Genomic DNA, 27,883 nt, shown 5'->3' with positions numbered 1-27,883 from the left:
GACAAGGGACAGCATAGTTCTTGGTAGCAGGTCTGTTACATTGGTGTCAAGAAGTGGGATGTGCCAAGTCCCAGCGCAAACAGGATGGCAGGGAACTATTAGCAACTGACTGTCATTGCCCTATGAGAACTGATGACTCAGAAAGGACAAGACCTGACAGGGCTTAAGAAACCAGAGTTAATCGCCACTCTGATGGAATCAGAGCAGGAGGGAGAGTCAACCCCAGGCATAAGCAACTTTGGGTCATCAGTGCACGCAACTGGGAAAGATGAACTTTCACAGAAAGTGCGGGAGCGTTTGACGTTCTATGGTCCTAACCCCTCAATCGAGATAATCAACCGGGTTATGGAGGCTGCAGAGAATGAAATGGTGGAAGAGCTAACCATCCGCAAGACTAATGCACTCAACAACAGTTCAAAGGACAGACGGTCCACAAGAAACACTGGGTCAACCAGCAGCATAAAGGTGACACATCTAAACCTTTGATGATCAGACAGAAGACATTGACGGATTTCTACAAGATTTTGAGAAACAGATTATACAATATTGAACCCCGGGAGTGGGTGCCTATACTAGTTGGCAAAATTGCAGGCAGGGCAGCTGAGGCATACCGGGCCATACCAGAGGATCACAGCAGAGACTACAAGAAAGTAAAGAAACATCTCCTGGCTCGGTATGCCATGACCCCAGATACATTTCGACAGCGCTTCAGGCATGACCACATTTTGGCTAAAGATTCCCACACAGAATGGGCACACAGGATGGACAGAGCAGCCCAGAGCTGTTTACAGGGGTGCAAGGCAACCACCTTTGAGGACAGCATACAACAGCGTATGCTTTTGGCATTCAGCGATATCTGGCTATAGCGTATCATGACTGCCAGACTTTCATAAACCGGCCCCATCATCTCACCATTACAGAGATTTCCCTCACCAGATTCTATGAATATAGCTTTTTGACTATGTCAGTTTTATTATGATTACTTTATAGTAGACTTCAAGCAACACTTTCTATTTCAATTTCTATTTCTATTAATCATTTTAAGGAGAATCTATTAAAGGGACAGTCTACTCCAGAATTTTTATTGTTTAAAAAAGATAGATAATCCCTTTATTGTCCATTCCACAGTTTTGCATAACCAACATGGTTATATTAATATACTTTTTACCTCTGTGATTACCTTGTATCTAAGCCTCTGCAGACTGGCCCCTTATTTCAGTTCTTTTGACAGACTTGCATTTTAGCCAATCAGTGCCCTCTAATAAGTAACTCCACGGGCGTGAGCACAATGTTATATATATATAGCACACATGAACTAACACCCTCTAGCTGTGACAAAACTGTCAAAGTAGTATATGAGCCAACCTAGGTTTAGCTTTCAACTAAGAATACCAAGAGAACACAGCAAATTTGATGATGAAAGTAAATTGGACAGTTGATAAAAATTGCTTGCCCTATCAGAATCATGAAAGTTTAATTTTGACTAGACAGTCTCTTTAAGGGTAGTTATTCTGTTGGACAAGCATGTATATAGATGTTTATGGACACACAGGTCTACCCTTCCGCAGCCTCACAATAAAGTCTCAACCTCTGCTTTGAAAACAAATTACAACATATGTAAGTAATCTTTTCTTTCTAAAGTTTAGGTTAATTTTCTGCAAAAATAAGTCTATGTTAATATTTTAATCTCATCATTTACAGTGTGAAGCCCTTGTGTGAATATTCCAGACACTGTGTACCTACCTGTGATACCCTCTTATAGGTCAGTGAATGCTTGGATCTATGGGTACTAACTGGCACTGGAAGTGTTTCTAATTCTAAAGCCTGTAAAGTAAAATGATAAAGTATTAAATAAAAAATAAAAAAAACATAGATAAATCAGCTGCAGTCACCTATATATCTGTGATATAGTTTATTTTTATCAAACTACTATATAGGGGTAGATTTATGAAGCAGCGGATGCTTCAAACTACCCCCGTAGTTTTCCTGATCGTATATGATCGGGATGATTGACACCCCCTGCTAGCGGCCGATTGGCCGCGAATGTGCAGGGGGTGGTATTGCACAAGCAGTTCACGAGAAATGCTACAGCGGATCATGTTCGCCCGCACTATGATAATTCAGCCCCAAAGTCTCCAATCTTGAGGATTTTAAATACTTATCATATTAAACATATCATGTTAATATAAGGACACTACATGAGATAAACTTATTTTTATTGAAATAAAAGTTGATTTATTTATTTTACAAAATGCTAATTTAAAGTTTATTGAAAGTTTCTTTAAAAACATATATTAAACACAGAAATCCTAACATACCCCCTTTCAGATATAACTGTATACAGCAATATGGGGATGGTCTGCTGTTAATCTTCTAGACTTTTAAACTAATATTAAATATTTTATAGTACAACAGAGTTGAAAGATGTGAAAAAAAATGAACAAGCTTTATTGAAATGTATATAACATTTTTGTACTTTTTCAATTAAAGGGACAGTAAAGTCAAATTTAAACTTTCACGATTAACACATAACATGCAAATTTAAGACTTTCTAATTTACTTCAGTTATCAAATTTACTTCAACTCTTGGCATTGATTACTGCACAGCTTTACTGCTAACGATGAGACAATAGTCATATTTTATTTTTGAACCACCAGATAAGACTCAAGTGAATTACAGAATATAATTAGAGTTGGTTTGTAACTATTCTTAGTTTGCACAAGTGGGTGTTAATGCATCATCGCCCATGAGGGTTAAGTCAGTATAGTTGAATCATGTCATATTAATTACTATAATTCATCAGTCACATTAACATAAAAAAAGACAGGACCTTCTCTGCTGGACTTCAGGAACAGTGAATACCAACCTGGGGGTTAGACTTCGGGTTTTTTTTATTTGAATTTTATTTTATTTAGATTAGGGTAGGCATTTTGTAAAAGAGCTAAATGCCCTTTTCAGGGCAATGGGTAGATTAGGTTTTTTAGTGTTAGGTTTTTTTATTTTAGGGGGTTTGGTGGGTGGGGGGTTTTACTGTTAGGGGGGACTTTGTGTATTTTTAATGTAAAAGAGCTGTTTATCTTGGGGCAATGCCCTGAAAAAGCTCTTTTAAAGGCTACAGGTAGTTTATTCTTAAGTAGTGGGTGTTTTTATTTTGGGGTCTTTTTTATTTTTATAGGGATTAGGTATAATTTTTTAAAATTTGATAATTTTGTTTTTTATTTTCTGTAATTGTAGCTTAAAGGGACAGTCTACACCAGTATTTAAATTTTTTATACTTAGTTTATTTTTTTATTTTTAAAGTAGTATTAGTTTTTTTATTTTAATAGTAACTTTAGTATTTTGTAATTTAGGTAATTTGGGTTCATTTAGGGGGTGTTAGGTTAGGGGGCTTAGTAATTTAATTATTTATTTGTGTTGCAGGCTTTGGCGGTTTAGGGGTTAATACTTTAATAGGTAGTTTGCGTTGTGGGTTAATGTCGGATTAGGGGTTAATAGTTTAATTAGGCTTATTGCGTTGTGGGGGGTTGTTGGTTCAGGGGTTAATACTTGTATTAGTTCCGATGTGGGTTTGATGGCGGATATAGGGGTTTTACGTGTCAGGCTTATTTTTGGAAGGTGTGTTAGACTTTTACGGGAGATTTGATATTTTTTTTACTTTTCTTAGGTGCCGACAGTTTCTAAGGTGCCGTAAGTCACTAACGACTCCAGAAATTTGTATCTATGCTCATTTCTTGACATCGCTAGTTTATCCGACTTACGGCACTTTATGAACTGCTGGCGGGGTTTATTGGATACATTGATGTGCAAGGTGAAATTACGAGCGGCGCGGGTTGCAGCGCTTGTGCTGAAGCCTGTGCCGTAAATGTAATCTTGTCGTGGTGTTAATGTATTACTGTCCATGAGGGATACATGAGTATATATATTATTTAGCACTTGTTAGTCATCGTTTTTAAGTTACACTATCATAAAGAACAGTTGATCTTTCAGAGTACAGATTGTTAAGTGCACGTGCAAGTAGGTTTTAAACTGTAAATTACTTAATGTTTAATTTGCAGTTCTTGTTTGTATTATATTTTGTAGCATGTGAAGTTGATTCTTAATTATTTTTGTATGGATTTTATATTTGATACTGTATATTTTAAAATATGTTTATGCACCTTTGACAGAATGTTTGTTAACCTTTATTGAAATGTTTATTAACCTCTATTGGAATGTTTGTGCACATTTATCGAAATGTTTGTGCACATTTATCGGAATGTTTGTGCACATTTATAGGAATGTTTGTGCACATTTATCGGATTGTTTATGCACCTTTATTGGAATGTTTGTGCACATTTATCGAATTGTTTATGCACCTTTATCAGAAAGATTGTTAACTTTTATTGAAATGTTTATGCACATTTATTGGAAGGTTTGTGCACATTTATCGGAATGTTTATGCACCTTTATTGGAATGATTGAGCACATTTATCGGAATGTTTATGCACCTTTATTGGAATGATTGAGCACATTTATCAGAATGTTTGTGCACCTTGACTCATGGTTTTGAAAGCTATAGAGTTTAATTCGGGCAACACCCAAGTAAGGGGAAGTAGCTTTATTATGAGGTTGAGTATGATTGGGTCACCGTGTTTTTAAAGATTCTGATAGTTAAAGTTCATTATCCCTGAAAAAACATGTCTCTGAGTAGCTGAGAAACACTTTGCATTGATTGGTTAGATGGTGAAAGCTGTGTAAATATGTTCTTGATTTGTATTTACTTTGTGAAGCCTTTCATTGAGCTGTTGACAAGTTTACAGCTGTATAAAAAACAAGTCATTGCACTGGATAGTCATGGGTCAGACAAGCTCTCAGATCTTTCAGGGTCTGATGGTTAAAACCTCACCGGCATGTAGAGAAATCACACAGAATCTTTGGAAATTTTTAGACCTTGTGTATTGTAATGTAGGAGTTTGTTTCACAAAAAGATCACTACATAGTAACATAAACATTTCTCAAGATAAAAAGCCTCATTGTACCAACGAGACTTCTTAGAATATCTCACCTGAGTAGCAAGATTTTAAATATCAGGTCCTCAGTGAGCTGAACACAACCAGCCTCTGTTAGTACAAACAAGGGCTTCAACTGTTGTAAGTTGACATTTTACCATTTAGACCGTGTTAATGCTGAAATGATCTATACTATGTGAAGCCTTCTGTCTTCTCTTTGTTGCTGAAAAGCATATTTAGATATCTCAGCAGCAGCAATGCACTACTGGGAGCTAGCTGCAGATTATTATTATTTATTTGTAGAGTGCCAACAGATTCTGCAGCGCTATAAATATATAATATAATATGTATAAGAGGCAGTAATAGACCAGGTCAATGGGCAGAAGGCTGTGCCCACGAGTTGTCAGATGGTGTAAATCACCTTGAATGGGTTAGAGGAAAGCTGGGCTTGTGAGCTTATACACTAAAGGGTGCAAGGGGCACTGCAGATAGAAGGAGAGGAACTGGGGTAAGAAGTGTTTAGTATAAATTGAATGCATCACTGAGCAGTAGTCTTTAGGGAGTGTATGAAAGTTACCAGTGGGTCTTGTGTAGCAAGGCAGAGAATTCCATAAATGTGCCAGTCCTGTTTTTCTGATTAAAATCCAAATTCCTTATGCTTAAAAGCACATGAAGCCCAACAATATTCATTCATGACTCATATAAAGCAGGTTGCTACACATATCTGCCTCTTGTCATTGACTTTCAGTTAGCCCATTGATGCTCCATCAACAAAGGATACCAAGAGAACAAAAAATAGATAATAGAAATAAATTAGAAAGCTGTTTAAAATTGCATGCAATGTTGGGTTTCATGTCCCTTTAATGATACATTGGGCAAGATTATGATTGGAGTGCTATTTATCACTCCCACTTGCTCACTAACTTGAGCAGTAAGCGTTTTTCCACACATTGGGTAGCGCTCGTATTACAAGTTGAAAGTAAAACGTTTTTGGTTGCGCATTACCCGACACGCACAAAAAGCTGAAAATAGAATTTTGCCACTGCATTAATGAATTCCCCAATAGACTTTAATAGAGCACGAAAATTGGGAAAAAACACCCAACAAGTCACGCAAACCTAATTGCATACTCTCATATGCGCTAACCGGACATGAAAATATGAATATTTCACATTCCAATGTTCTTCACATAGAAGAATATGTTCTATTTATTTATACATACAGTATGTCTTGATATATCCAATGTTTTTTTGGTAAAATATATCTATATGTATATACCTATATGATTATATATAGGCATAGATATACACAGATATATCTATTTAAAAATTCTTAGAACATATTTTCGTATGTGAAGAACTATGAAATGTGAAATATTTACATTAAATACATAGTTAAACATTTTATTAAATATAAATATTGCATGAATGATTTTTCATGTTTTTAGCTACTTGACTGCAAAGGGCTCCAATGCACGTATCTGTTTGTCTGTATATGTATACATATGTATTTATGTGTTTTATATGTGTATATATATATATGTGTCTATAAATACATATGTATACATATGTATTTATGTGTTTTATATGTGTATATATATATATGTCTATAAATACATATGTATACACACACACAAACAAATATATATATATATATATATATATATATATATATATATATGTCTATAAATACATATGTATACACACACACAAACAAATATATATATATATATATATATACATACTGTACATACATACATATACATCTTTAGACATTTATATGTATGTATCTATATGTTAAATATAAAAAAACAGACAAGGATGTGGGATAAGGTAAGGGCTAAGTGTTGTGATGTATACAGCTTGAAAGTGCTGTGTCCGGGACAACTAAGTAGAATAGACTTTATATGTTAAAGCCTTTTGCAGCCCTTTTTTTAACACCTGAGACCTAATATCTTTGAGCCCTTCTAATTATTTATTGAATAGTGTTTTATGAGTGTAAATGTATTTTTGATGTGTTTGTGCATCTTTTTAGTCCAACGTAACAGTTAACCAGAGCTTGGAAGTTACGCTATTGCGACGTGCGGTAAATTCAAATGCATTCGAGTGAGGGTGTTTACTTTCAACTTGTAATATGCGCGTTACTTCAGACGTGCGCAAACATCCGTGATAAACCCCTTTTTCGCTAGATCGCAACAGTACTTGTAATCTAGCACTTTAAACGGGCCACTTTTCACTTACTCAAATCTATGGCTGATAGGACTTGATAAATCCCAGACAACACTTTTCGACTTGTTACCCAGTAACCCAAAATGTTTTCTAAAGTAAAATTAGTTTAGCGCATGGAAAAATTCAATGACATTATTCCCGCCATAATGAATGACAGTCTCAAATGTAGGCAAATCCAGCACCTCGGTCAATACAACGAGCACACCGAGGAAACCACTGCACAGACTTTCAACATAATTCCAAATATTCAACACAGCAGCATCACATGAAATCTTAAAATAATTTATTTTATAACAGTGAGTACAGCACTGTACTCCCCATTAAAAAATAATTCATTCTGAAATGTATGCATTGTTCCCATTTTGGGTTTTTGGACATTGGATGATATCAGGAAGCAACGTCACCAAACAGATTCAAATGCTAAAAAGCTAAAAGAATAATAAGCACTTTTATACTAATTAATCCATAACCCAACAAACACATGTGACCATTATACCCACAATGCCCCTGTAGAACAAATTCTATGCTTCATCTTTTAGCATCGCTACTCACTATTAAAAGGAACCAATCAATATACAGGTCCTTCAAGTGTGATGGAATCACAAAACCCATGAAATCAACATTTGGTTTACTCTTAAAGGGATATGAAACCCAAACATGTTCTTTTGTGGTTCAGACAGAGCAGACAATACTTAAACATTTCCAATTTAATTCTATTATTACATTTTCTTTGTTCCCATTATATCCATTGGTGAAAAGATACCTAGGTAGGCATCTGAAGCACTAGTGCTGCCATCTAGTGCTCTTGCAAATGGATAACATTCTTGCAAAACTGCTTCCGTAAAGTGCTCGAGACACGTGCACGCTCCTGAGCTTACATCCCTGCTTTTCAACAAAGGATACAAAGAAAATATTTGATCATAAAAGTAAATAGAAAGTTGATAAAAATCACGTGCTGTATCTGAATCATGAAAGAGAAACATTGTGTTTCATGCCCCTTTAATCTGGTTCATTTGGCTCTTGCACTGACGATGCAGAGAACACTTTTGGTAAATTAACCGCAGAACTATTATAATATTCATATGGGAAACGCAAAGACACTACCAGATAATATTCAGGAATTGCTATCTGCCAAACATTCCTAAATGTCTTAATCATCTGCCAAACACCCCAAAATGTCTTAATCATCTGCCGAACAGACCTAAATGTCTTAATCATCTGCCAAACACCCCAAAATGTCTTAATCATCTGCCGAACAGACCTAAATGTCTTAATCATCTGCCAAACACCCCAAAATGTCTTCATCATCTGCCAAACACCCAAAAATGTCTTCGTCATCTGCCAAACACCCCAAAATGTCTTCATCATCTGCCGAACACCCCTAAATGTCTTAATCATCTGCCAAACACCCCAAAATGTCTTAATCATCTGCCAAACCCCCCTAAATGTCTTAATCATCTGTCAAACACCCCCAAAATGTCTTCATCATCTGCCGAACACCCCAAAATGTCTTCATCATCTGTGTTCAGTTAAATGATTTACTTTGGTGAGTTACAAATACATATTGACCATTATTATTATATTATTTTATCTATAAACATGTGCTTAGGTATATAATAGCTAAATAATAAATACTCACAGGATCGGTTGAACTTACAGCATAAAGAATAAAAAATGATCCACCAGCGTTCAATATGATTATCCCAGACATCTGCAAAAGAGAAGAGTAAGATATTAGTTGTCTTCTTTGCTATATCTATATTTATGTAACATGGAGTATACTTACAGGAAATAAAATGTATATGTCATCATATGGAATAATATAGGTCCATCCAGCACACAAAAATACCAGAAAAACCTGCAGGATGTAATAAGTTTTATCATTAATATTAAGGAAGAAAGATAAAATTAGCAGTTTCCTTATATTAATAATAATAATAATAATAATAATAATAATAATATGGACCTAGTCAGCTTTTAATGTTAGCTTTAAACTCAAAGCTAACACAAACCATTTAAAAATCTGCAAAAAAACAAAAACAAAAATTTCCACAATCATCAATAATATGTTTAGGTCATATTCTAAAATATATAAACAGTATGGGCCCCATTTATTAAGCAGCCGATGCTACTTCGGAGCCCCATCGTTTCCAGCTCGTCTGAAACGGAAGTTAAGAAGCAGCGTTCGTAAGACCGCTGTTCCTTAACTTGTCCGCAACCTTTTAGGTGGCAGATTGAAATCATCCTGATCCGACTGGGATGATTGACCGCCCTTGCTAGTGGCCGATTGGCCGCCAGTAAGCAGGGGTCGGCATTGCACAAGCATTTCACTAGAAATACAACCAAAACAAACAAAAGATGATAATACACTCAGTAATTAGATTAAGCAAAAAGTATTGCTGCCTGGTAAGTATATTATATACACTAAACTAAAAGGGAGAAGGTTACACCAAAATATGGTGTAACACAAAAGACCAGGATATCAAGCAAACACTTTATAATATCAAAAAAATAATACAAATGGATATCCAAAAACTGTGCAATTTATTTAAACATAATTCCATATACTACAAAAGCCACTAGATGAGTAGTGAGCTTATGAAATATGAAATACAGTAATAAAATACTAAAAAACTGACACACACACAAAGGACAAACAGACAAATCACATGGGCCCCACACGCAGTTCCTAAATATAACCTAAGCTGGCTGTAATCAGTCAAGTATGTCAAACTGAAAGTTCAAAGGCAAACTTCATGCACATGTAGATGAAATTAATGTGAATGAAACACATAAATTATATCCAATGAATGAAGGATGACGGTAGACCACTATATGCAGTGTGGAAATATGGATGATAGATGAATAAACAATGGATGATAATGATGATAACAGATTGCCCAGCTTGCTTAGGTAAATATATCAGGCTTGCAAACATTCACAGGAACCAGTATAAGTGGCAATTCACGATCAGAAGTGTGCGGGGTAAGATGTGAGAAAGTTCTATTTTAGGGCGAGTGTCTTCCAATGCAAAACGAAACCATGAAAGTATACGGCAGTTCATACCACACTCACAGCCCTTTACAACCGATCACTCATGCGATCCTCTGAAATGTACACACAACACCTCCACTCTAAGAACATCGGCTCTCGGACAGGAAAATACTGGAAAGGTCCCACTGGTAATTGCTGCCACTCAAACAGATAGTGGGGGGATCCCATGGACTAAAGCGCTGCTCCCCAACGCGTCCTGTTGCGCGTTTCACTCCTGACTTGCAGCACGGAGCTTCTTCCGGGGTATGACGTAACACGTCTCAACGTCTTTTTTTATTGGTAGGAGGCGAATTGTCAAGAGTTCCATCACGCTGTCTTAAAGCGGCCCATCAGGTGCTTATAAACCTTAAAGGGGAAATGTCGGGACTGAACTCAGCCTAATCTACCAATCCATACAAAACAGACTAACAGAAACACGAGGACAAACATATATTCAAAATTATACATTATGTACAAAGCTACTTAAGTAAAAATACATTACTTTTATTTACCATACCGGTTATTGTTGGATAGGCTCAACATAATATGCTTCATATATAGATTAACATTGTGTGTGTTTAGACTATAAATCCAAATACATTATTTAGACAAAATAAATGAATATCCAAATAGTTTTATTACAATCATATTAGAATTTTAAATTCAATGTCGTGCATGAGGAACTGGGTTGGCGCACTGGGGTGATTCAAGTCACTGAAGGCAGGAAAGATGCACAGCTGATGCATAGATAAATTATTTTATTTAATTTCTTGGGCGAAAGGATACAAATTCAAGTTTTTCATTTAAACCCCTGGGGGACAATGTTTTAAGATGGTATATCCACCGTGTTTCTTTTTGAAGAAGTGTAGTATCAATATTTCCACCCCTTCTATGTGGATTTACTTTTTCAATACCAATAAATTCCAAGCCATCTAGCCTGGAATTATGGTATTTAGCAAAATACCTGGCAATTGGACTATCTATATCCACATTTTTGATATCATCACGATGTTCATAGATTCTTGTCCTCAATTCCCTATAGGTTTTCCCTATATAGAAACAGGGACACGTACATGATAGTAAGTAAATGATACCAGTACTGGAGCAATTGATAAATTATCTAATCTGATACTTTCTACCAGTACTAGTTTCAAAAGTTTTTGTACGTTTAACAAATGTACATGCTGCACAATGACCGCAGGGAGAGCAACCCACTATAGTTTGTGAGTGACTTAACAGCCAATTCTTTGGTGTTGCCTTAACGAATTCACTTTTAACTAAAAGATCCTTCAAATTGCTCGCTCTCCGTGCGGTCATTGATGGATATACTTCAATACAGCCAGACAGGTCCTCATCTTGAGCTAACAAATGCCAATTGTTATTTAGAATCATTCATAATTTCTCCCAATGGGAATTATATTTGGTTATAAACCGTACTTTATTGTCAACTAGATGTTGAACCCTCTGTCCATAAAGAAGATTAGATATGTCTTGTGTTGAAGCACGATATTTTGCTTTCTTTAGAGTCCTTTTTGAATACACTCTTTGTAGAAATCTTTGTGTCATTTCTGACGCTTGCTTATTAAAAGTATGTGTGTCTGAGCATGTCCTGCATAGGCGTAAAAATTGCCCATATGGAATACCTTTCTTCAGATTGTTGGGGTGATGACTGCTCCCTAATAAAATGCTATTTGAAGCAGTAGGTTTCCTGTATATCTCTGTATGGATCTGGTTTCCTTTCTTACTTATAAGTAAATCAAGAAAACTAATGCTAGAATAGCTACTTGTACAGGTTAGAAAAATGTTAAAAGCATTCTCATTAAGGATTGTTACAAATTCATTGACACAAAGATTGCAAAGAAACAGAAGAGGGGGAGGTGGGAGTGCACAAACCAACAACAGATGTTATCACATGATGACCAGGAACAGACTACGCTTCAATTAAATAGCATTGATAATAGTACCTCCATTTTAGGTGACCAACCCTCAGGGAACTCAAATATAGTCAATCTGTCTGATTTTAGCCTCAATCTTGAACATATAAAACTATTGGAAAAAGGGCTAAGTTTCTGTCCCAGTGCTAGATTAGATACTTTTGAAGTTATTAAAGATCTTAATTTATTTGCTCGTAAATTGGCACTTCAAAAAATTATGAGACCTAGGACTACAATTGATTTAACTGACCAAAAAGAAAGAGAGGCAATGAATACACTTGAGTCACTTTTGATTGATCAAGATAACAGCGTTAAGACAGAGATTAAACCTAAGACGGGCTTCAAGAGAAAATCTACATATATGCCAAGCTTTTCATCTATACCCAGCATAGCTACGTTTGTGAAAAATGTAACTGTAGAGCTTGAACAAATCCAACTTACTGGAATAACTAATGATAATTTGACCTATACAGAGCGCATTGCTTTAGATGATTTGATGAGACATAATGAGCTGGTGATAAAACCGGCGGATAAAGGTGGTAATGTAGTCATTCTTAATCAACGATACTATATAGAGGAGGCTAATAGACAATTGGGAGATGTTGAGCAATATCAAAATGTAACACATGATACCTTCCAAAAATCCCACAATGAATTGTTATTTTTGCTTAACGATGCTAGATGAAATGGTCTCATCAATAGTCAAGAGCAAGGCTTTCTGTATAGAGATAAACCAAAAGTGGCAGTTTTCTACTGGATACCGAAGCTGCATAAATCTGCAACTAAACCCCCTGGACGCCCAATTATATCGGGTATAGGGGGCCCTACAGAGGGCATTAGTCAATAAGTAGATTGTTTCTTGAAGCCCTTCTTACCTGAATTAAGAACATTCACCAAAGATTCAATAGATGTAATTAGGAAATTAGACGGGATTACTATCTCAGAAAAAATGCTCTTTGTATCATTGGATGTAGAATCACTATATTCCTCAATCCCCCATAATGTAGGGATTCAAGCATATGAAAACTTCTTAAAATCAAGAGGTATGGAATTTAATATGCATACTAACTTTGTAGTTCAACTTTTGGATTTTGTACTTAAAAACAACATATTTATGTTCAACGGAAAATATTACAGACAATTGCGTGGTACTGCCATGGGGGCCACATGTGCCCCCACCTATGCCTGCCTACACCTGGGGTTCTGGGAGAACCAGGTTGTGTTTGGAGATCTGGCCACATGGGTGGAGGCACATGTGACCCTATGAATTCAACATGGACAACATACTAATTTTGTGGGAAGGGACAGTGGAAAAACTCAATGAATTTGTAACAATCCTTAATGAGAATGCTTTTAACATTTTTCTATCCTGTACAAGTAGCTATTCTAGCATTAGTTTTCTTGATTTACTTATAAGTAAGAAAGGAAACCAGATCCATAGAGATGTATACAGGAAACCTACTGCTTCAAATAGCATTTTATTAGGGAGCAGTCATCACCCCAACAATCTGAAGAAAGGTATTCCATATGGGCAATTTTTACGCCTACGCAGGACATGCTCAGACACACATACGTTTAATAACCAAACATCAGAAATGACACAAAGATTTCTACAAAGAGGGTATTCAAAAAGGACTCTAAAGAAAGCAAAATATCGTGCTTCAACACAAGACAGATCTAATCTTCTTTATGGACAGAGGGTTCAACATCTAGTTGACAATAAAGTACGGTTTATAACCAAATATAATTCCCATTGGGAGAAATTATGAATGATTCTAAATAACAATTGGCATTTGTTAGCTCAAGATGAGGACCTGTCTGGCTGTATTGAAGTATATCCATCAATGACCGCACGGAGAGCGAGCAATTTGAAGGATCTTTTAGTTAAAAGTGAATTTGTTAAGGCAACACCAAAGAATTGGCTGTTAAGTCACTCACAAACTATAGTGGGTTGCTCTCCCTGCGGTCATTGTGCAGCATGTACATTTGTTAAACGTACAAAAACTTTTGAAACTAGTACTGGTAGAAAGTATCAGATTAGATAATTTATCAATTGCTCCAGTACTGGTATCATTTACTTACTATCATGTACGTGTCTCTGTTTCTATATAGGGAAAACCTATAGGGAATTGAGGACAAGAATCTATGAACATCGTGATGATATCAAAAATGTGGATATAGATAGTCCAATTGCCAGGTATTTTGCTAAATACCATAATTCCAGGCTAGATGGCTTGGAATTTATTGGTATTGAAAAAGTAAATCCACATAGAAGGGGTGGAAATATTGATACTACACTTCTTCAAAAAGAAACACGGTGGATATACCATCTTAAAACATTGTCCCCCAGGGGTTTAAATGAAAAACTTGAATTTGTATCCTTTCGCCCAATAAATTAAATAAAATAATTTATCTATGCATCAGCTGTGCATCTTTCCTGCCTTCAGTGACTTGAATCACCCCAGTGCGCCAACCCAGTTCCTCATGCACGACATTGAATTTAAAATTCTAATATGATTGTAATAAAACTATTTGGATATTCATTTATTTTGTCTAAATAATGTATTTGGATTTATAGTCTAAACACACACAATGTTAATCTATATATGAAGCATATTATGTTGAGCCTATCCAACAATAACCGGTATGGTAAATAAAAGTAATGTATTTTTACTTAAGTAGCTTTGTGCATAATGTATAATTTTGAATATATGTTTGTCCTCGTGTTTCTGTTAGTCTGTTTTGTATGGATTGGTAGATTAGGCTGAGTTCAGTCCCGACATTTCCCCTTTAAGGTTTATAAGCACCTGATGGGCCGCTTTAAGACAGAGTGATGGAACTCTTGACAAATCGCCTCCTACCAATAAAAAGAGACTTTGAGACGTGTTACGTCATATCCCGGAAGAAGCTCCGTGCTGCAAGTCAGGAGCAAAACGCGCAACAGGACGCGTTGGGGAGCAGCGCTTTAGTCCGTGGGATCCCCCCACTATCTGTTTGAGTGGCAGCAATTACCAGTGGGACCTTTCCAGTATTTGCCGGTCCGAGAGACGATGTTCTTAGTGTGGAGGTGTTGTGAGTACATTTCAGAGGATCGCATGAGTGATCGTTTGTAAAGGGCTGTGAGTGTGGTATGAACTGCCGTATACTTTCATGGTTTCGTTTTGCATTGGAAGACACTCGCCCTAAAATAGAACTTTCTCACATCTTACCCCGCACACTTCTGATTGTGAATTGCCACTTATACTGGTTGCTGTGAATGTTTGCAAGCCTGATATATTTACCTAAGCAAGCTGGGCAATCTGTTATCATCATTATCCTACATTGTTTATTCATCTATCATCCATATTTCCACACTGCATATAGTGGTCTACCGTCATCCTTCATTCATTGGATATAATTTATGTGTTTAATTCACATTCATTTCATCTACATGTGCATGAAGTTTGCCTTTGAACTTTCAGTTTGACATACTGGACTGATTACAGCCAGCTTAGGTTATATTTAGGAACTGCGTGTGGGGCCCATGTGATTTGTCTGTTTGTCCTTTGTGTGTGTGTCAGTTTTTTAGTATTTTATTACTGTATTTCATATTTCATAAGCTCACTACTCATCTAGTGGCTTTTGTAGTATATGGAATTATGTTTAAATAAATTGCACAGTTTTTGGATATCCATTTGTATTATTTTTTTGATATTATAAAGTGTTTGCATGATATCCTGGTCTTTTGTGTTACACCATATTTTGGTGTAACTTTCTCTCTTTTAGTTTAGTGTATAAAATTTCACTAGAAATGCCTGTGCAATGTTAAATGCAGACAGCGTGTGCTGTCAGTATTTAGTGAGGTTGAGCAGACACGATTCGCTACAGCAAATCATGTGTGCTCGACTTTAAATAAATCTACCCCTATATCTTTACAATCTTAAATTACTTAAAGGGACATTGTGATCAACTTTTTTCTTTGTGTGATCTAAAGAAGAGTATTTTATATTGTAATTTAGTTTAGTTTTTTTTAAATAAAACTCATGTTCCTGTTGTGAATAAAGTATCTCTTTCATGCTATACTTGCTGAGATTTGTCAGCAGAATGACAGAGGCAGACTTCCATATTATACTGCAGTATGTGCTTTAATTTAAATCTTATCAGCTGGATCCATGCGAGTGTTTTATAAAATCCTATAGTGTTTACATCACAAGAGCTTTTTTAAGCAATAACTTTACAAGTTGTTTATACCTATTCTTAGCAACACAAAAGGAACACACTCATAGGTTGTTGTACTTTTAAACTAAGCATACAATAAAAAATTAAATTACAACAGTAATTTTCTACATGAATTTCTTTTTGCCATTATTTACCAATAAAAGTATTTCATCCTTTAGCTGCTAGACTATTTCAGACCCTTGTTGAGAATATGGGCTAGATTACAAGGGGCGCTCCTGCTCGAGAGCAAAGTTCACTAGAAGTAATCCTTTAATGCACTTTGGATTGCGCTAGCATTACAAGTTGGAAGTAAAACTTTTTCGTGTGAACGAAACCCAATGCACGCTAACCAAAGGACTTTGAAATATTGCAACTGCTTTAACATATTCTCTCCATAGAGGGCAATGGAGAGCGCAGAAGAAAAACCTACACACGCTACTACTAACTACTGCTAACACACACAAACACCCGTAATAAACCACTTGTAGTCTAGCCCATAGTGAGATAAACACCTCTCAGGTAAGTTTGTGTTTCTAAAATTCGTTGAGGGACATTTTAGATTATCTCGCCTGAGCAGAGCGCTTTTGATGATTTGGACCTTAGTCTGAATTTCTAATGAGCAGCAGATTTTTTTTCTGACAAATTTCAGTTACTTCCATTTTCCTTACCCCCTCTATCATGTGATAGCCATCACCCAATTACAAATCCATATACCTATACACTGTGAACACTTGCACATGCTCAGTAGTAGCTGGTGCCTCAGCAAGTGTGTATATAACTGTATCATGTGATAGCCATCAGTCAATAACAAATCCATATACATATACACCTTAAAGTCTTGCACATGCTCAGTAGTAGCTGGTGCCTCAGAAAGTGTGTATAGAAAAAGACTGGGAATACTTTGATAATGAAAGTGCCAATAAGGTCTCATGATTTTAATTGTAAGGGGTTAACGTTTTAGCTTATGTGCTTAATAATTTTTTTTTTTTTTTTTTTAGAAAGAACTGTTATTGTGGGGTTCTTTTCTTAGATAAACCAGAACTCCATCATAAATCGTTTGTAAGCTTGAGTCATTTTATTGCCCCAACCGGTAAACACAGAGTGTGATAAAACACACTGTCTATATCCAGGCACTGGCCTGAGGTCAATTAAGGGTTATTGTTTGGATAAAATCAGAATAATCTTTTATGAATATTAGGCCTTTCAGACACCTCTTCTTCTGGACATGTTTTTATCAAAATAATCCTCATGACATCACAGAGGGATTTTCTATCTGCGTATATGAACTAGATGTACATAACAGAAGTTATAAGGTGTTCTATAACTTCAGCCAGGGATTCAGAGCTTTATGACAGGTCATAAGGGAGAGTTTTGGGTACTTACTGGGCCCACTCAAGAAGGAGGTTTGGTCAAGATATCTGATATCAGAGAAGAGTATATAACTTTGATTGCAACAATATAAGTTTGTCATTTTACATTGGAAACTGTGCATAACAGTGTATCTGGCCATTTCCTAATTCCATTTCCCTGGAAACAGAAGACTATAAGATTATGGTTAAAGTTACAGGTTTCTGTTATTTCTCCTTTTTATATAAATGTACCTATTCATTTTCTTTCAATAAATAATCCTTTGTCTAATATTTGAACCACGTTACTTAAAGAGGCTAGTAATATTAACTGGGTTTTTGGGTTTTAATCTGTGTATTTGGGGATAAATGACTCATTTGTGGTAGCAGCATTTGCAGTTATAGATGCAGATAGAGGGTGATGATAAAAGTTGTTTTTGTACTTTCTGGAGATAAAATAGTTTAGAAAGTGTTTTGTTAACCCATTCATCTCAGTCACAGCTTTGCCTGCGCAGTCTGATCAGGAGAGGTTGTACGTCACAGGAAGTAATGTGGAAAGTTGTAAAAAATTGCTGCTCTGTCTGAATCATTTTAGTTTTAGTGTCCATTTAATGCTGCTGTTTATTACTTTTACTGACAGGTGACCACTTTATGCTATGAGGAGATTAAACTCCCTATTTGGATGGTAGGAAACAATATCTCTTGTAAAGAGATTAAACTCCCTATTTGGATGGTAGGAAACAATATCTCTTGTGAGAGTTAAGAGAGGGGCTTTCCTACCTCCAAGATTTCACTTGTTACGCATTTAGCTCCATCAGGTACCATGCTGATTATATGATAGCCACCTGGTCATGCACGTGCATGATATTAAATAAGGGTCACATGTCTTACTAGACTGCTTCAGTGGAGGTCCTAGGGACCTTTAAGAGCCCATGACATTTTAAAAGTTACATAGCTGACAGGTAAATATAAATCTCCTATGTTAAACACCTGCTGTGTATTATGGAGGTTGTGTGTGTGGTGTTTCTTGTGTTTATGATACAGGGGCAGAATAACCACATATAAATACTTACAGCAAGCAACCAATCTATTGAACGATCTGTAAAAATAAACATAAAACAAGATGTTATTAAAGATGATTATGTTTAAATGTTTACCCTTAAATAAATATCTTTTGGAAAATGAGATTTAAAATAAATTATAGCTACCAATAGTGATGTGAGTTCTGCTTATCGTAAACTGACCAATAAGAACAAACACATACACTTGTTAGATTTTAAATAAATCAGTTTAACTTTTACACATAAACAATATTTGAAAGTTTCAAGCAAAAAATGATATATATAAAATGTGAAATAATGTGATTACAAAGACAATGCAGCAATACTATGGGTGTCCGGTGTTGGTACTAAGTGAGGCAATGACTCCTGGGGGTATAAAATTCAAATAACCTAAAGAGATACCATCCTCTCATTTAAAAAGAAACAAATCACCTCTGTTGTCTGTTATCGCTTTGTATATCACATAGTTAAAATAGTATAACTGGCTGATATTAACTTAGGCTACAAGACCCTTAATATAAAACGTTAATAAGATATTTTACATCAGTTTAAAAAAAGGTAAAAGGAAGTAAACAAAATGATTTCTCTTTCCTAGTTATAAATAAATCCATACACCACTGGTTTAGGGGGAGACAAAGCTGTCTGGGTCAGGGATTCTCAGTTCCAGCCCTCAAGAACATATATTAAAGGGACACTGAACGCAAATTTTTTCTTTCATGATTCAGATAGAGCATGAAATTTTAAGCAACTTTCTAATTTACTCCTATTATCAAATGTTCTTTATTCTCTTGGTATCTTTATTTGAAATGCAAGAATGTAAGTTTAGATGTCGGCCCATTTTTGGTGAACAACCTAGGTTGTCCTTGCTGATTGGTGGATAAATTCATCCACCAATCAAAAATTGCTATCCAGAGTACTGAACCAAGAAAAAAGCTTAGATGCCTTATTTTTCATATAAAGATAGCAAGAGAATGAAGAAACATTGATAATAGGAGTAAATTAGAAAGTTGCTTACAATTGCATGTTCTATCTGAATTACAAAAGAAAAAATTTGGGTTCAGTGTAGCTTTAAGTATTTCCCTTCTTGGGCTGCTCAGCTCATCGCCCGCTGTAACAACATCACCTGCACTCAGGCAGGGAAATCATTTAAATCTTGTCTGAAAATGCTCTTCATTTTATTAAGATAAAGGGCTAGTTTACAAGTGTTGCGCTACCAGTTGCTCACAAGCAATATTGGGTTCTTGCGGCTGTTTGCACGTGTCAGATGTAGCGCTCATATTTTAATTTTAAAGTAAATGCGATCGCTTGAGCGCAATTGAAGTTAATTCATGTTGGGATAGAGCAACCTCACAGCTCTGGTTAACTGTTTCGCAAAACAAAAAATGGTCACAAAATGCATCAAAAAATACACTGAAAAGTACAGTTACACTCATACGAACATCATTTAATAAAAATCAGTAACAAAAAAGTTATAAGGGCTCGAGGAAAAAAGGCAGTCAAAGGGATAAGCATTGGAGCAGTCAAGTAGATGAAAACATGGTAAATCATATTTATGCAATATTCTTTTATAAAAAAAAGTGTTATACTATGTAGTTACTGTAAATATTTCACATACCAATGTTCTTCACATAGCAGAATATGTTATATGTATTTATAAATAGATATTCCTTTATATCCTTATATATCTATACCTATATATAATCATGTATGTATATATATTTGCTTCAGACCTGAGGAAGAGAGGAAAACTCTCGAAAGCTTGTCTTTGAAATATTATGTTAGTCCAATTAAAAAGGTATCACTGCATACTGCAATACTCTGCTATTTGATCATTTTATATATATATATATATATATATATATATGTATATATATATATAGATAGATATATATTGTACCAAAATACCATCATATATATATATATATATATATATATATATATATATATATATATATATATATATATATATATATATAGAACCTATTCTGCTATGAAAAGAACATTGGAATGTGAAATATTTATATTTTTATGTTTCGTTAATGCACTTGAGAATATGTTATCGGGTTTGTGCTTGAGTAGGGAGTTTTTTTTCACTTTTTTTGCTCCATTAACTTATATGGGGTAATACGTTAAGGCGGTCACAATATTCTAACTTTCGGTTAGCACACAAGCAAAAACGTTTTACTTTCAACTTGCAATAAGAGCGCTACCTGCCACACGCAAAAAGCTTACTTCTAGCGGAGTTAGTGTGTGAGTGGAAGTGTTAAATACCGCTCCACTTGTAATCTGACCCATAGGGGCCTATTTATCATCTGTCTGTCGGACATGATCCGATCAGCGGATCATGTCCGACAGACATCGCTGAATGCGGAGAGCAATACGCTCTCCGCATTCAGCATTGCACCAGCAGCTCTTGTGAATCGGCTGCTAGCAGGGGGTGTCAATCAACCCAATCGTATTGGATTGGGTTGATTTGCGGTGATGTCTGTCCGCCTCCTCATAGCAGGCGGACAGGTTATGGGGCAGCGGTCTTTAGACCGCTGCTTCATAACCGGTATTTCTGGCGAGCTTGATAAATGGGCCCCATAATGTGTTAATTTTATCAGCCAATATATTCCCCTACAGAGTAAATATTGATACATATTTCTGTTATTTCTGTTTTGTGATTCTTTTCTTTTTAAAAGGAAACAGTCACACAAGGAAATTCAATAACATACTATTTTACACAATTCTTGAGGCTAAAACAATCATAATTACAAATGCACAAGACACGAAATTGATGCCACATGATTACAATTAAATCCATAGAAAACTGCCGCTCCAGTCCGTTGCTGGCTGTAGACGCCACCGGAAGTCACAGGGGGAAGGCAATAGGTGTAGAGCCACAGGGGGTGCAAGCCGAAAATGCGGCCGGTTCCGCCGCAAAAGTACAAAGGAAAAAAGGTAATCAGCTGCACTGGCGGTTATAATAAAAATCCAAAATTTATTAGTTCAGTTTAAAAACAAGGTACAAGCAGGCTAGGCAGACAGAACTTCCTAACATGTTTCGTGCCAAACACGGCACTTAATCATAGGACAGGTGTTCAAGGTATGGCCCCTTCCTTTTAAAGGGGCGATACCCAATAGTATGCTATGTACAATTTAAAAAGACAGTACTTAAAAAACCTAAGCACTAAAGAGGAGGGAGAGGGAGACATATGCAAATGCAAGAGGAAAGAGCATTTTTTGCTAGGGGTCATGCAATCAATCTTTTTCAGAAAAAGGTACAGAAAGAATTACTAGAATTAGAGACCACTGCTAGACAACGTATAGTACATTCTAATCTTACAAGAGCTGAACAAATAGCCCTTCAAAAATTACAAACAAATGATAACATAGTTATCAGGGCGTCAGATAAGGGTGGCAATGTAGTGGTCCTTGATAAGGACTACTACATTGAGGAAGCAAAACGCCAACTGGCTGATGCCAACACGTACAGAAGACTAGAGAGTAACCCCACTACTGTATTTAAATCTAAGCTACGCCATTTAATTGAACAAGGCATTGCACTAAATATCTTTTCAGAAGAACAAGCAGAGTCATTGATTCCCACACACCCAATCACCCCTATATTTCATCATGTGCCTAAAACACACAAAGATATTCAATGTCCCCCGGGGAGACCCATCATCTCGGGGATTGGCTCAATGTTTGAGCCATTGTCTGAATGGGTGGACTCAATTCTGCAGCCCCTTGTTCAGGATTTGAACAGCTATTTGAGGGATTCAACACACCTCATTAGCTATCTTGAAAATACCAGGTGGTGCAAAGGTTTCAGTTGGGTAACTGTTGATGCTACAGCATTATATTCAAGTATCCCACATGCTTTGGGGATTAAGGCATTACAATATGCCTTAACCTCCAGGACACAATATTCTGTTGAATTTATCATTTTTTTCTGTGAAATCGTGGAATTTTTACTCAAACACAATTTCTTTATGTTTGATGGCATTTATTTTTTACAGGTATGTGGCACGGCGATGGGGGCTAAGTTTGCCCCCTCGTTTGCCAACCTATCTGTTGCATGGTGGGAAGACATGTATCTTTACACCACTCTAAATCCTTTTGCAGACTCAATAATTAAATACATGAGATTTATCGATGACTTGATCTTTATAGTACAAGACCCGCTAGATTTCAACAATTTTCTAAACTATCTTAATGATAATCAGTTGAACCTTAAATTTACGGGACAAATAGATCCATATAAAACGTGCTTTTTGGATTTAATATTAACTGGTGATACTGAGACGGGTACCATACTAACCGATACTTTTCGCAAGCCCACAGCAGGGAACACCATACTCCATGCTAAGTCATGTCACCCTCCCCATCTTATCCGCTCCATTCCGAGAGCTCAATATATTCGTATGAGGAGGAATACTAATTCTGATAGTAATTTCTATACCCAGTCAGTGGATCTTACTAATAGGCTTAAAATGAGGGGCTATTCAGAAAAAGAACTACAGAAATCATTTGATAGTGTCAGGGATAAAAAACAATCAGAAGTTATTGGTCGTAAAAAGGAGAAGAGCAAATTCAATGGAGATTCTGTGGTATTCTCTACAGAATATTCCAAACAATTTTACGATATTTGTAAAATTTTGAAAAATAATCTCCATATTTTGAATAGTGATGAACTTTTGTGTAATATCTCTGAGTCCTGTAAATTCGTCTCTAAAAAACCACCTACCCTAGCAACCAGACTGGCCCCTAGTATGGTTACCAGTAATAGAAAACAAGCCGCTAATTGGCTAAGGAAAAAAGGCACTTTTAAGTGTGGAGCAAGGTCCTGCATCACTTGTGGTGTCATTAGACAAAGTAATAGCTTTTCCAGCTTTGTAACTAGGGAAAATTTCATGGTCAACTTTTATGCCAACTGCAGAAGTGAATTTATTGTTTATTTACTTGAATGTAGCATGTGCTCCCTTCAATACGTCGGACAAACGACGAGGGAACTCAGATCTAGAGTCAGGGAGCACATCAACGACACCAAGAATTATAACAAAGATTCTGCTGTGGCGAGACACTTTAATCAAGTACACTTCACTCATGAGGCCTTGATAACTGTCACAGTGATAGACAAAATAGAAGCTCCAATTAGAGGGGGGAACAAATGTAAATTATTACAGAAACGTGAGTTATATTGGATACATAAACTCAAAACTGTAACTCCCTCTGGCTTAAATAGAGAGTGGGACATGTCTTACTACTTCGAATAAGTGGCTTCCCTTAATTCTGCTTAGTTTTTATCTATTTTGATGTACAGCATTTCATGTTGGGAGTGCATATTACTTACTCTAAATGAATGGTTTTGGTATATTCAACATTTTAAGTATTACCAAGGAGTCATGCATGTACAATTTTGTATCCCAATCTGAATTATACTGTAATAGGCTTTTGATTGATGATCCATTTATCAAAATACTTTTTCATATGATTATGATTTCTTTTCTCATATGCACATATGCATGCATCAAAAGTAGCATAGCTAATACACATGCCACAGTAAGCCCTACAGTGTATTTATATTATTTCATTATTATTATCACCTATGTTGTTCTAAGAAAACTTTTTGTTAAGTTTAAATAATAGCAGTCTCACTGCTTTCAGGTATAATTCATTATTTAATGTAATTCACTTTGTATTTATTTACTTACTTATTTACGTATTAATTAATGAACTACACTATTGGGTGATTTATATCATGTTTGAACCCCTGCATATGCTCTATTCTAATGCTCTTTCCTCTTGCATTTGCATATGTCTCCCTCTCCCTCCTCTTTAGTGCATAGGTTTTTTAAGTACTGTCTTTTTAAATTGTACATAGCATACTATTGGGTATCGCCCCTTTAAAAGGAAGGGGCCATACCTTGAACACCTGTCCTATGATTAAGTGCCGTGTTTGGCACGAAACATGTTAGGAAGTTCTGTCTGCCTAGCCTGCTTGTACCTTGTTTTTAAACTGAACTAATAAATTTTGGATTTTTATTATAACCGCCAGTGCAGCTGATTACCTTTTTTCCTTTATGATTACAATTAAACCTACATCTATTACAAAATGTATTGTTTTATTTCTCAACCTTTTAATTTGTGAACAAAATAAAAACAGAAAATATATTGTTGTCTGATTTATATATATTGATAATAATAATACAAATGCCCAAACCCCAGCCTGTTCACTTACCATTTCTACTGGCGCTGTTTCTAGGGGTACTGATGTCACTGGGAGGTATGTAATGGGTCGGTCTCAGGATATACTTTATGTCTTCAAGCTTTTTTTCCATCACAGATCTGTTCTGCTTATCTGCTGTGCTGAACAGGAAAATATCTCTGGCCTGATCCCTAATATTTGTCTGATCTTGTAGGATTCTGTTTTTTACACCAGGACCACTGTCATCCAGATCATCTACCACCACAATTACTTTTTCTTTACCTACAAGGAAGATACAAAAATATCAAGATATTAAATGGTACGTGCTCCTTCTGAAACCCCCCTTGTATTATACACATTCATATTAGTAATGTGTCCCTCTGTACAACACTCAGATTTACAGGGAGAAGGGCAAGTATCTTGTATCTACCGTTATGTGACCTATGTAAAGAGAGCTTTTGCAATACAGGCAGATAAATAGACAGATAGATAGATAGATAGATAGATAGATAGATAGATAGATAGACAAACAGATGCATACATACATATACATGTAATTACAATATCATATGGATTTTTAGTGAGAATTAAATTTCCTTAGAAGAAATACAATTTTTAAACAATTTTCTAACATTTCTTGTATCTAATTTGCTTCATTCTCTTGGTATACTTTGTTGAAAAGCATATCTAGATAGGCTCAGGTGCTGGGAACTGGCTGCTAATTGGTGTCAGCACAATTATGCCTGTTGTGATTAGCTTACCTATTTGTTCAGCAAGTTCCCAGTAATGCATTGCTGCTCCTTTAAGAAAGGATACCAAGAGAATAAAGCAAAATTGATAATAGAAGTGAATTTGAAATGTGTGTTTTATCTAAATCATGAACGGAAACATTTTGTCTTTCCTGTCCCTTTAATGTAAATGGTAGAATTAGTTCTTTATATTTTTATTATAAATTGATTCCTTACGTCCTATGTAATTCAGCTCACGATAGCCCCTTAGAGAAATCAGTGCAAGTCGCCCATGCGAGGACTACCATACGATTTCTCCCCATCATGGCGATTTTTAGATAATCGGCCTCTGAATCTTTTAAAACTACTAATGAAATGTAAAATATATTCATCCCCAAGCATTACACTAGATAATACACACGTGCCCCCTCCTGAGCCTCAGTATACACTCATAGGCTGGAGCTAGGTTGCAACAAAAGACATGAACAGAAAGAAGCACATTTACAAATAGTAGAAATAAATTGGAAAAGGTTTTGAAACAAATTGTATGCTCTCTCTAAATCATGAACGTTTAAAGGGACACTCAAGTCAAAATAAACATTTTATGAGTCAGATTGAGCAGCAGTTTTAAGACACTGACGCCTAGATTTAGAGTTTTGCGGCCAAAGGGGTGCGTTAGCTACACGTGCTTTTTTTCCCCCGCACCTTTTAAATACCGCTGGTATTTAGAGTTCACAGAATGGCTGGGTTTTCAGTGCGTTAGGCTCCAAAAAGGGAGCGTAGAGCATAATTTAACGCCACTGCAACTCTCGATACCAGCTGTGCTTACGGACGCGGCCAGCTTCAAAAACGTGCTTGTGCACGATTCCCCCATAGAAAACAATGGGGCTGTTTGAGCTGAAAAAAAACCTAACACCTGCAAAAAAAGCCGCGTTCAGCTCCTAACGCAGCCCCATTGTTTCCTATGGGGAAACACTTCCTACGTCTGCACCTAACACTCTAACATGTACCCCGAGTCTAAACACCCCTAACCTTACACTTATTAACCCCTAATCTGCAGACCCCGCTATCGCTGACCCCTGCATATTATTTTTAACTCCTAATCTTCCGCTCCGTACAGCGCCGCCACCTACATTATCCCTATGTACCCCTAATCTGCTGCCCCTAACACCGCCGACCCCTATATTATATTTATTAACCCCTAATCTGCCGCCCCCAACGTCGCCGCTACCTACCTACACTTATTAACCCCTAATCTGCCGACCGCATCTCACCGCTACTATAATAAAGTTATTAACCCCTAATCCGCCTCACTCCCGCCTCACTAACCCTATAATAAATAGTATTAACCCCTAATCTGCCCTCCCTAACATCGCCGACACCTAACCAATTATTAACCCCTAATCTGCCGACCGGAGCTCGCCGCTACTATAATAAATGTATTAACCCCTAAAGCTAAGTCTAACCCTAACCCTAACACCCCCCCTAAGTTAAATATAATTTAAATCTAACGAAATAAATTAACTCTTATTAAATGAATTATTCCTATTTAAAGCTAAATACTTACCTGTAAAATAAACCCTAATATAGCTACAATATAAATTATAATTATATTGTAGCTATTTTAGGATTTATATTTACTTTACAGGCAACTTTGTAATTATTTTAACCAGGTACAATAGCTATTAAATAGTTAATAACTATTTAATAGCTAAAATAGTTAAAATAATAACAAAATTACCTGTAAAATAAATCCTAACCTAAGTTACAATTAAACCTAACACTACACTATCAATAAATTAATTAAATAAAATACCTACACTTATGTACAATTAAACCTAACACTACACTATCAATAAATTAATTAAATACAAAACCTACAAATAACTACAATTAAATAAACTAACTAAAGTACAAAAAATAAAAAAGAACTAAGTTACAAAAAATAAAAAAATATTTACAAACATTAGAAAAATATAACAACAATTTTAAATTAATTACACCTACTCTAAGCCCCCTAATAAAATAACAAAGCCCCCCAAAATAAAAAAATGCCCTACCCTATTCTAAAATTAAAAAAGTTCAAAGCTCTTTTACCTTACCAGCCCTGAAAAGGGCCCTTTGTGGGGCATGCCCCAAAGAATTCAGCTCTTTTGCCTGTAAAAAAAAAACAT

The 27,883-nt window shown here is 35.9% G+C and overlaps 1 protein-coding gene across 1 annotated transcript in view; it reads right to left on the bottom strand.

Moving 5' to 3' along the window:
* The window catches only part of LOC128642117 (uncharacterized), a 120,582-nt gene that overhangs the window by 43,870 nt on the left and 48,829 nt on the right, over positions 1-27,883 (bottom strand). The window contains exons 3-7 of the mRNA XM_053694790.1: positions 25,015-25,263; positions 18,801-18,826; positions 9,004-9,075; positions 8,875-8,928; positions 1,744-1,824 (exon numbers count right to left, since the gene is read on the bottom strand). Of these exons, the coding sequence (XP_053550765.1) occupies positions 1,744-1,824; positions 8,875-8,928; positions 9,004-9,075; positions 18,801-18,826; positions 25,015-25,263 (482 nt within the window). The remainder of the gene's footprint in view (positions 1-1,743; positions 1,825-8,874; positions 8,929-9,003; positions 9,076-18,800; positions 18,827-25,014; positions 25,264-27,883) is intronic.

Source organism: Bombina bombina, chromosome 11 (assembly GCF_027579735.1).
Source record: "Bombina bombina isolate aBomBom1 chromosome 11, aBomBom1.pri, whole genome shotgun sequence".
Lineage (NCBI taxonomy): Eukaryota > Metazoa > Chordata > Amphibia > Anura > Bombinatoridae > Bombina > Bombina bombina.
The sequence above is the reverse complement of the archived record's forward strand: the minus strand, read 5'-3'. Positions and strand labels throughout refer to the sequence as shown.